The sequence below is a fragment of the Centroberyx affinis genome, unplaced genomic scaffold (assembly GCF_046629955.1).
Source record: "Centroberyx affinis isolate AG114_WGS23_722 - 3 ecotype Tasmania unplaced genomic scaffold, CSIRO-AGI_Caff_v1 ptg002370l_1, whole genome shotgun sequence".
In the NCBI taxonomy this organism is placed as follows: domain Eukaryota; kingdom Metazoa; phylum Chordata; class Actinopteri; order Beryciformes; family Berycidae; genus Centroberyx; species Centroberyx affinis.
The window spans coordinates 17,188-29,563 of NW_027280628.1; the positions used below are offsets into that span (position 1 = coordinate 17,188).

General features: G+C 39.2%; 1 protein-coding gene across 1 annotated transcript in view; it reads right to left on the minus strand.

Moving 5' to 3' along the window:
• The window catches only part of LOC139656016 (glypican-6-like), a gene marked incomplete at its 3' end in the record, with an annotated part of 38,954 nt that overhangs the window by 7,509 nt on the left and 19,069 nt on the right, over positions 1–12,376 (minus strand). The window contains exon 2 of the mRNA XM_071533485.1: positions 10,779–10,937. Coding sequence (XP_071389586.1) covers positions 10,779–10,937 — 159 coding nt within the window. The remainder of the gene's footprint in view (positions 1–10,778; positions 10,938–12,376) is intronic.

Genomic DNA, 12,376 nt, shown 5'->3' on the forward strand with positions numbered 1-12,376 from the left:
AACAGTTGTATCAAGGACCGCTCTTATTGCATTCCAACAGAATACAAATATGAAGAAATATTCCTAATCTGCAAGGTAGTACAAAACATAAGATATATATATATTAGATAGATAGATAGATAGATAGATAGATAGATAGATAGATAGATAGATAGATAGATAGAATACCTTATTATAAACACATGGAGATTTTATGATGCAATGACTTTATAATACATACGAAGACAAAGATATTTTTTGTGATGACAGATTTATCTTCCTCTATTCTATTCACAATCAATCATCTTTCATGCAGTAGCACTTTGCTTGTTATTCCATGTCTTCACACATACCAGTGATAGTGTTAATTATAATGCTTATTCCTCTGGGAATCTGATTAAATTAGCTTTACTTTCACATATGCCTTGTTCATAGCCGACTTATGAGTTTCTTGTCAGGAACAGCAAGAACTACCAAGAGGAAAAAGGCTTAATGGTGATGAACAACATGCACACATTTGAGAACAGCATCTACAAATTAATATTGTATGAGAGGTACTAATAATTTCATATTAACAACACTGAATAACCTTAAATGCTCTCACCCACCCCCACACACACAGACGCACACAGACACACGCACAAGCTGGGACACAACTGGAATTTCAGTCCAAATCCCAGCTTCATTTTGGCATCTCCTTTTTTTAGCTTTTCATAATGACGGTGCTGTTGTTGGACTCGACTGACATGTTTGCGTCTTATGGAATACAATTACAGTTCATTAACCAGCTTTTTCATCCATCACCAATGGGATACTTTTCGTAGAATATTAATGAGGAGGGATATGTCATTTTTTCATTTAGTACACTTGCAGTTCCATGACAAATAACTTTGAGGTTGTTTGGTATGGAACTGCAAAAGTATGGTTATTCTTCAGTACTCTTGAGACCATTCAAAATAAATGAAAGACTACAGTGAGCAGTAATTTTAATTATGCAAAGTTTCAAGCATGACTTGTCCTTCAACAATTTTACTTCATTAATGAAAATAGTCTGTGGTGCTGAGCGATATGTGCACTGATTAATGACAGCTTTAAAACTAATTTCATTAAGAATGGGCATTTAAGGAAAAAAAATAACTGCATGCAGTCAAGTCCTTTACCCTTTGTATCAGCTGAGATATTAATGGAATATAATCAACATAATTAAGGCAGAATTTATTGTTAATGTGGTCAGAATATTTGATATAATTCTAAGCTCTGTTTCAGAGTGATTACGATGAATAATTAACACACATTATGGGTGAACTCAGTATAATTCAGTGAATAAAACATTTAGTTAAAAACGACAACTTAATATAATTAGTGAAAATCCATGACTGGGATCATATTTTACAATGGCGTATTAGGGGGAAATGTTAGAAACTGCAAATTATTAGGAAAGCTCACATAATTCCTTAATACATCTTAGTAATTAAGAGGTCTGTCCAAATGGATAGCTGCAAGAGCTGCGAACAGAGGATAATGATCCTGAAATGTTGGACAGGGGTGATTCTAATACTCCTAACTTGCAGAGAGTTCATTACATTTCGCTGATAAAGCTCAGTACGGCTCCCATTCCTCACTGTGTGCACAGAGCTGTGCAGAGGCTAAACGGAGCCATTCTTTCTTTGATAAAGGAAAAGCCTCTGCTTCTGGGAAACACGGCTGCTCGCTCTCACAGAAACCTACTGATGGTTGCTCTCCTAGATGTCAGAGATGTCAGTCATCTCTGTACTTCAGCAATCTTGAAGCAGAGCATTCCTATTTTAAATCTTGAAGCTGTGATGACGGAAAAAAGCAAATTGTGTGCTTTTCATTTATGAGTATGCCACAGGTTTTGGAGGCAATAGGGACCATGGAGTCAACTTGGTTTGGCCTTCAGCACAAAACCATCAGAGATAGCTGTCGATGGGATGACATCTACTGTGTGCCTTTATTAAAGGAACATAGTGGGAAGTGGCCTGCAGACAGCAGTTAATTACAGCAAAGTCCCCTGAACTGTGACCAGACGTGACATATATATGGGGTTCTCTAAAACCACCATCTCCAGTAATTGGAGCGCATACAAACTATGGTAAATATCAACATGACAGATGTTTAAAGGATATCACCAGCAAAACATTTTGCTGTGGTTTCAAGGGATACTTGAAAGCAGCTTTAATGTGTTGACACAGACACTCTTGCAGCCTCAATATTGCTCTAACATGTTTAGCATTTGGCATTGCCTATGCAATGACATTTGAGAATGGTAACAATTTCAAAACGGATCATTTTTACTATTGAAAATGTATCAAAAGTGTCAAAATGCAATGTGCTATTTTGACAGGCCTGTGTGAAACTTTCAAAGCACCATCTTTATGTGCACTCAGAATATAAAGCTTATGGACACTTTCAGTGGAAGAAGCTTTCTCTAATAATTTGGCAAAAGCCTTCCATGTAAAATACCTTCCTTCATGCAACACAGCAAACCTAACTGTAAACTATCAGTAAAGTTACCCTAGGCAAACAGCAGAAATGACATGGTTTGTTGGCCCTCATGCAGCAGAGTAAACAGCCTGTTATCTCCAGCAGAGGCACTCAGGGCCTTCTCCTACAGGACTACAGCCAATCAAAGGGGGAGGCCATCTCTCACCCCGTGTTTATTGGAACTGCATGATATAAGCCACACGGCTTGGTGTCTATGCATCCTCCTCCATCTTTCATGCCTCTGCATGAAACCAGCACTTTCGCTGCCAGGAGGAGAGCTTCCAATTCCACATGTCAATCACAAGGTGGGTCATTGATTGGTTTGACAGGGAGTGGCTGTCTGGAGAGGACTGTTCTGAGTGCTGTGCTACTGTAGAGAACATGACAGATTGACCTTTTATTTCTCCATTGCCTTGTGATAATTCCTCTGGGTTGGCTATTGTGAGTCACACACTGGCAGTTAAAAGCAGAGGCAAAAGACGTCAATCAAAGATGCTAAAATGAGGAGGAAAGGCAAACGATTCAGTTTCCTCATACCTGGAAATTACCATATTTAACTAGCTAACCATGAGGAGAAAAGGAATACTTTTGATAGTGAGCTTGCTTATTAATTCATGAGAACTGTGATGCAACATACCGCCTTCTGACATTCTAACATTCAGAATCTATTTGCAAAAGATTTCTAACCCATCATTGGGTATCATACTGGACAGGATTGCTACAGTCCTTTTTAGATTCGTACAAAAACATTGCAGCATTTCTACCTGAATCCTACATACTCTACCAGTATTCTCTAACAGTCCTCAACTGGACTGTCCAGCAGGACTTTTTGTCTGGGAATATTTTTTGCTGGGCAAGCATGCCCTTTTCAGCACCGCCCTGCTTCACATTCATATTGTCACACACATTCACCTGGTAGCTGGCCAGCACAAGCACAGTCATACTGTTGGCAGCTCCACTGCAGTAATTGGGGGTTAAGTGCCTTGCTCAAGGGCACCATGACAATGGTTGTTGAGGGAGGATACGAACTAGCAAGCTTCCCCTCATGAGCCTGCTTCTAAAGGATTGTTTCCAAAATATAATAGACTCCATTTAGTTAATTTATATTTTGATACCAGTTTCATGGGCTTTTTTTAATAGATTGCCGGGGGACTTTTTCCACCAGCAATAGGAGTGTGTGAGAGTCAGTAACTCCAAATAAGATCAATTGTGGAGGGTGGACTACATTAATATTCTGTTTGGCTCCACAGCCCCATGGTGTTAGTGGTCAGTGGAGGGCCAACAATTGATTAGTAATTAAGACCCCTGACTTAGTCTTTAATGAGGTAGGTGGGAGAGAATTCTCTGTGCCAGCTATTTCTCGAATTTCTCTGAGCAGAGGTATTGTTTTCTGGGGTCTTGGGATACGTATTATGACCAGAAGACTGGAAATGTACAAGTGCACGCGGTTTGCATGCATAAATTATCAAACAGAGGAAAATGATAACAAATTACACTAACAGTGGTTGCATTATTGGCATTGATTGTTCAGATGATGTTTTTTTCTCTCTGGTACAGCTGCTTGACTGCGGAGCCATGACTGGGGTGTTGTGGGATATTTCTGTATTCCTGCTCGGATGGTCTTGGCATAGTGGAGACTGTGCCCTCTCACTGTGACACATGGGCTGTGGTGTCAGGTATGCGTGGGCTGGCCTGCTACTGTCAGCTACAGTAAAGCTCATAGCAAACTCCGCATAAAGACAAGAAAATACACAAACACTGACTCTGTGTAGGTTGGACTCCATAACCAGGTGCTAAATACGTGGTAAAGAGCATCTAAATGAACTAACAGCACTATATATTCTTTTGATTTTTACCATGTTCTCCAGCTCAGTAGAAGCAGTTGAAGCCAACACAATTACCTTGGTGATGTTACTTAAGCACACAAAAATACTGATTGTTTAAAATTCACCTTAAGGAACAGAGGCAATAAATAAAAAAAATCCAAAATATGATTTTTTTTCTAATATCTACTGGAGAGGTTTGGTAAGATTCAGCTCCTGGAAACTCATAACATTCTGATGTAATTAATAAAAAACTAAGATAAATGTGAAATCCAAATCTAGCAACGAAGGTCTCATATTTCCTATTGCTGGTGGTCAGTAGAGACCCTCTGCAGACACAAAGTCTCCTGACAGCAGAGGGCTGTAGAGCTGAAACCTGCATATGGCATCTGTTTTGACGCTGATGAAATTATGGAGAGTGGCAGCAAACCCCAAGAGGAGAAGGGGTGCCTGGAGTCATGCATCTAAGTGCTGCTGGTCAAACCCCATTTCCTCCCTCACTGGAGTCCTCCTTATGACATTCACTAGCCTGACAGCGGCTGATCAAAATAACACTTATTTATTTATGCATGCTTCCAGGAATCACATGTGTGCTGCAGAAGTGTATATTCCTGGAAAAAAAGACAGACATCACCCAGGCATCATGACATTGAGTTTCTGGGCAATGCGCAATCATTTGAGAGTTGCATGCTGTAACTCAATAGCATTTGTTACCTCCACCAAGGAGGTTATGTTTTCGGTGCCGTTTGTTTGTTTGTTTGTTTGTCTGTTAGCAGGATTACGGAAAAACTACTGGCCCGATTTTCATGAAACTTCGTGGAAGTGTGTAGCATGGGCCAAGGAAGAACCCATTACGTTTTGGAGCGGATCCGGATCCAACTCACGAACAAGCAATAATAGCCCGAACCTTGGCGGAGGTCTGCGCTCTCCGAGTGCCCTTCTAGTTTCATACAATATGTTGAACAGTTTGAAAAGAGTGGGCATAGCAAGACATTACATTGACTACTATGTTTTAAATTACACCATTAATCACTCAAACATTATTTAGTTGTTAACATGTGATATGAAGAAAATTGCCCAATATGAAAATATAAACTTTGGTCTCCTACAGCAATGTCAAATTATTTTTCTGTGAAACTTTACTGAAATCTAAGAAAAGGTAATATTCATGATGACACTGCAGATAAATATTTCATGTTATTGAAGTATGCTTATGTTAAAAGATCACAAAACAAGCGCTGCATTCTCAAAGGGAAAAAAGTTAGAACATTGATTTTATTATTTTTGCGCCGGTGCAGATCAAGTGCAGTGACCTTGTGCCGGCAAAGGGGTAATTTCTTCCCACCTGCGCCTGTTTTGAGATTTTGTGGCTTGCCATGACAATGCTTCCACCGAAACGGGTGGGGGAGCACTTTAGAGAGGAGTGTCAATACAAATCGGATGTCACAGTGCAATTTCAGTATCAGAAATTCCACTTTCGCCTCCGCCTACCTGTACCATGTCTAAGCGCAGGCACTGGCGTTCTGTGCTATTTTTATGGCTTTAGTTGGCAAAGGCGCACGCATATACCTCTTCAATATCACATAAACTCCTTTTATGTATGTTATGCTTGCCTGTTTCACTTATACCAAACATCTTTACATGCACATCAAAAATGTGATTTTGGCAGAGTTTTTATTGAGCCAGATTAAGGGGCAATTGTTCAAATATCTCTCATCAATTGCTTGGATGTATGAAGACCCCTTTAGGTTGATGAAATCCCTATAGCTGTCTGATGGTGGCAGGACCATGTGCGTTCCATCTGGAGCCTATAATTTGTGGGTTGTGATGCACATTTTCAAAGTGCTGCGCAATTATACATGACTCATCCAATGTGGGTAACTTGATTAACTTGATCTTGCGCAACCAACACCCGACTCTTAGTGAACTTCTGCGCTTTTGTGCGCACCAAACTGGTTGGCTATAACTCGGTATTCTGCACAGCTTCCAAGTTTATTCAGTGCAAATCATCAGGATTACAGGAGCACGGAATGACATCCTAGGGACACACTGAACGCAGCAGTTCACACAGCTCCATGAAAGATATTCAGGACATTATAAAGTTCACTCTCCACTCTACATCACTAAACTCCCTCAGGACCATCCGTTCCGACCAATCCTCAGTCTGTATTCTCATCTAAAAACAAAGGTTGCTGGGGGTGCAACAACTGCATGCGTTGTCTCCTTCTATCCAACGGGTTTCCAAAAAGAAGCACCTGAAGCATTACATTTTGTAATTGCAATAGAGAAAGGCCTATGTGACAAACAACATGATATAGTAGAGCAGAATCGTGGCTGTAATTGTAAGATATTTTTCTGACAAAAAACTTGACAATTCTCTCTGAGTAATCGAAATAAGTTCTTCAGTCATGCAATTATGGGGAGTTGTCAGTTGCAATCATGTAAATTGTCACAATATTGGCAACAGTGGCATTGTTGTGCGAGTGTAAACGTAGCCAAATATGCCTAACTGATTACAATCTTTTTAATCACTTAGGCTAAGTAAAACAACAGGCAAGCAACAAAATAATGGAAACATTTTACTGTACTATAAAGTTAGTTGTAACTGCACATGTGGTTCTTGTGTGAATCATTGTCTTCCAAGTTCCAATGTCTCAAGGAATGTGAATTCAACTTAAAAAAGGACATTATCTGCCCATGGCGGCATATTTGGGGTGTCGTATATTCATGCCTTGCGACTCTGCTCCTCCTGGACAAGGACATCAGTTTCCTCTTGGGAGAAGCCGGTCTGGACTCTCCCCTCCGTTACTGCCATTCCTGTCAGTGCACCATGGTGGGGAGCGCAATGCTTTTAAAGGGAATGAGAGGAGCTGATTTGATTGGCCATGATTGATGTCAGCCTCTACCACACCTACTGATAATGTATTCCTCCTCATCCAATACCTTTTAGAACTGTGCAGAAGGTATGCCACTACTGTGCCAGCGCCTCTGATCACAAAATAATCTGTTGGTCACGCCCAAGTGAACCAGCGCCGTTAACTTAAGCCATTGCCCTGACTATGTATATTATAGGTTGTCTGGTATAAGGTGATCCCCAAGAATCAGACACAGTTGACACATTAGGCTTACGCCGAGCCATCTTAGGGTGCATTGTATAACAGTAGCAAAATTTGGACCTACGAAACGTAATTCTCAGAAAAAGATTTTGTATGCGTTTTGGAACCATGGAAGGTACAGGCTAAAATAACCTTCAATTAAAATTTTAGACAAGGCAATGAATGGAACCAAAGTAGTTGAGGTTAGCATTAATAGTCATACCTGTTGGCTCACAGCCACTCGAGATGAAAAAAAAAAATGCTGGAGTGTTTGATATCTGTTTCGACACATTTAGATCGTTTGTGTTAATATGGACAATCTCCTGTAATTAGTCTAATATTTTGTGTTCAGTCTGTCTTCTATAGGCCTTAGTGGCCCTAATCACAAGCAACTGTAGTCTACCATCAGTTAAGTAGTCTCAAGTCTGTGTTGGCAGTACTATTAATACTGAATACCAATTTTTGGAAACCTGAGATAGTCAAATATTAAACTTGCCAGTTCTTGAGATTACTTCTATACAGTATTTGCCAACAAAGATCCAACAATCCTTGCCATCGCTCTCTCGCTCTCTCCCTGTCTCTTTCTCTGTCTCAGACTAAATGCAGCATGGAGCCAACACTGACCAGACTTTTGATAGGTTAAAGATTTTCCTCACAAACTTGTTTGGTCGCCAAGCTCCTCCATTTTTCATGGGAAGATTGATTGTTGTTTTGCAATTTAAATCCCATAGATGACATGCAAGCTAATGCGTTTTAGGCTACAGAGAGACCAGAAAAAAGTGCAGTGAGTAGACACCTGATTTGCTAATGGTACTGAATGTTAATTCTATCTTCAAAATCAAAATAAACTCTTATTGATGCTGTTTATGTGCATTACTGTATGAATTGTGCATATGCTATTAAATGGCTTGCTCACAGGAAGATAACCATATGAAGTGTGATCTTACCTTATGATCTAGGGACTCAGTGGGCTTATTGCACCACAAATTTGGAAAAGTATTATTATTTTGTATTATCAAAAAAGTACTTGAAAAGCAATACTTGATGACTTATAGGTGGCAACACACTACGCTTTCAGGAATCAAGCTTTCTATTTCTAAATTTCTATTGTGGTTATGATCATCTTAAGGAAACATTTAACAAAACTATTTATTCTCAACCTCATGACTGATATCACAGTTTCAGTAGTGTACACAGTGTCACTGGAATTGCTCTAATGCTGTTACCCTAATGTTGCTATGATTTTCTGGTTATTCCTTTGGTATGTTTGCCAAGTGCATCACACTGCATGAAAAATGACTCTGCTTAGCTGCAAATGTCTGCAGGATTTAACATATGCTTTGCTCTGCATTGGATAACTGTGTGGCCTTCTGAAAGAAAGGTTTTTCAGCCTCAATCCCAGCATAGTCTCACATCTAGTGAGGTATTTACTCACTAGATGCAAGTCATTTCCCTCAAAGACATGATTACATTTTTTCACTTCAGGAATCAGTCAAATTCAGTCGTACAAAACCACAGTTTGAATATTATTGCAATTTTTTATGCTTTGCTTAGTGCTGTTGAATTCTTTTGTAAATGACTATTAGATGAAAGATGAGGAGGTGCAGTGACTGAGCTAGTGCATGCTCGAGAGAAAGAGAGCAAGAGAGAAACCAACAGAAAATACAGAAACAGAGAGATAGTCTAGGGGAGAGCGAGGCTCATTGTTCTTGAAGAGCATTGCTAATCTGAGTGCACCCAGTTGCTCTAACTGCAGAGAGCACTGCTGAATCAAGGCCACTACTTGGCTCACTCAAAATTAAAAATCTCCCTGAATTCCCTGAGTTAACAGAGAAACAATTGAAGCAAATCCATCCCAAAAATAGAGTGTATGTGAATCCGGAGTTAATTTGTCGTTATCTTTTAACAGTTTTTGTGGGATGGTGGATGATGTGACATGACAAATAACACAAATTGGTACTTTAATTATCAAAGCAATAAAACAATAGTAAATCTATTATTTCATTATATGAAAAAGTGAGTGAATCCCTTTGTTAAAGCCTTATTCAGACCAGATTTAGTCTACTATTATTCCACTAGAATATGTAACTGTGTAATAAATGGTTGGTTCAATGATTGACCTGATGTCCAGGTCATGAGCAAGCAAAGCAACCCATAGTCTTCATCTCACCACCATTCTTTATGCTGATAATGGTCATCAGCACTAAATTACAAGTCTAATCTTCCCACTGAGATCAGTCACAAAATTAACCAGTTAAACTGGCACTGATGAATTACCTATTATTCCAAGCATGATTGCCATAGCGTGATGGTTATGGGCTGTTTTGTTTGTCTTCATGCTCTAGACTAGATATGATTGAACTAAACATGAATCAGCTGCATACTTCACACTCTGCCAGAACTATAGGGAGCAAAATCTGATCTGACTGTGGTTTTAAAAATGGGGGTTTGGTTTTTTATATGTAAGCCAAGGGTTAAATAATGAATGAGTGGTAACTTCTTGGTATTATTTGTCACATCACTCTTGTTCAATCTGCAGTAAGACTATATTATAATAAAATATTATTTGATACAAAAAGGGACAAATAGACATATTAGGACATATTTTTCTACTCCAGTGTATATTTTCAGAAAAGTTCATCTGGGAGAGAAAGACAATTGAAATACTCTATTCAGGGTTTCTCTGTGATCATTTATAAAAATATTTTACACTGCATTCCTCTAAACATCTGACAATGGTGACAGTTGGTTATAAGGTTTGACATAATGTTCACCTCCACAATTGTCTCCCTCAACCATTGTCCATGGTGATGCGCTGCTGCTTCCTACACAGCAGAGTCTACTGTTGGGAGCTGCAGGGATTATTATTGCTCATTAAACTGTAACTAGAAGGAGCTGACTCCATAGAGTATGATACCAAAAGGGAGAGGTGGGGAGGTGGAGTGAGGCTTGGTTCAGTAATGAGTAGATCCCCTCCCATAAGCAGAAGCCCAGTGGATGTGTGGTGGTCAAGAGAGTCACTATGGGGCTAAGACAGGATCATACACAGCACAAGACCAGCAAACACCCTTAATAATGCAGACAGCTCTCTGCTCCTGCTCAAGCTGTCAATCTGCTGTGCAAGGAGCCATGTTTGTCTAATCCAACCAAGAGGGTTCTCTACTCCGAGGCATATTAATGGGATTTTCAAGTCCTGTTTCCTCTTGAGGGAGGACAGCTACAGAACTACAAACAGCGACCCACCTCAAATTAACACATACAGTCTCAATCCTTTCAAATTCTTATTTGCAGCATTTTGTTCTCCAGTGCATTGGCAGTGAAAACAGGAAAGATACACACAGCAAAATGAACTTGCATATTAGCAAAAATGACTTACCATCAAACTTTTTATGTCTGGAAACAAAGGTGCTTCGCAATTCATGACTCGTTTCATCAACCAGATTCTCAAAGTCCTGTTTACTCTGTTGCCCAAATTTGTCCTCCATTTCTTGGGTGCAACATGTGTTTCCCTGAGGACATACACGAAGATGTTCACCTGCAAAACAGAAAAGTTGTTTTGTTTTTTATATCCAAACTCATAAAATGACAACTGATCATGGGTACCCTTAATAAATAAAATATGGCATATACTGTATATTCATATGTGTATACAAATTTACTGAATATAACATTTCCAAGACATACATGACCATTGCAATCATTCATAAAAAGCTGATTATTTCCATACCTTGGTCCTGCTTATTCTAGTTCTATTTTTTGTAAATGCATTAACAACATTTTCATTAATAATATGGTTAATGCTACTGCACATTTACAGGAAATGCGGGCACACCAAGGCTCTCTCTGTAACAAGAGGCTAAAGTGCTTAAAATGACTGGATCATTTAAATAACAGCTTTCAAAGTAACAGGTTTCATTTTGGTCTCCTTTGAAACCACTATGCATGTCAAACTAATACTGAATTTAATTATAGTTCTTGCAATTGAGTAACTCCCAATTATTACACAGCCTAACTGTAACCTTTTAAGAGTTGAGCCTATACATTGATATATCTGTACTGTTTTATTTAAAGTTTTGCATAGAACTCTGCCATTTGAGGTTTTTATTTGAATTCAACCAAATGACCAGAAGCAAACTGGCCCCAGAAAAGAGCTGGGACAGCAAATGAAAGCAAATGGAGAGATAATCTTGCCTTGTGACTGTGATGTCAGGTGTGCTATAAGCATAGCTGTTTTAGTCAAATGCAGTATTGTCATGACTATCCAAATGCATATGATTGATGACAAACAAAGCAGCTACACTTAGTTAGTGAACTTATGCATCCGTTTGGTGGAAAAACTTTTTTTATCTGGATTGACAGAAACAGAGAAAGAAACAGACAGAGAGAGAGAGAGAGAGAGAGAGAGAGAGAGAGAGAGAGAGAGACATAAACCAAGGCAAACGCTAATGCATTAAAGTTATTCATATTCCACACAATCCCTGGGTTCTCACAACTACCTGCCAACTCCTTATGAATCTGTAGCTCACAAAGCAACTGACATTTAAAGTGCCAGCAGTCCAAGATGAAATCCATGTCAGGCACCATTTATCGCCACATGAACAGACATGCACTTTCACTGCTGTTTGCCAGTGCTTTGTCCTCCCAGGAAGTGAGTCACAAACTATAGAATTGGCCATGATACCAAAAGGACATTTGGCACGTATGGTTTCTATTTGTACTTTTGTGAAAAAACTTGATTAGGCAAAGGGGAAACAGATTGGTATTTCATTTGCATCATTTCTTAACGAGCCCTTAAAACAAAACACATTGCTATTGCCCTTCTAAGTCTTTTCATTTTCAGTCTTGACATGAAAGAAGTATCACTGACTATGGGTCATCAAAGTCAAATCAGTGGGGAGAACCGATAGGAACGCATCTCTTTAAAATATCATTCTCATTCTCACACATTACATAATTGATGACACTGGGGAAATA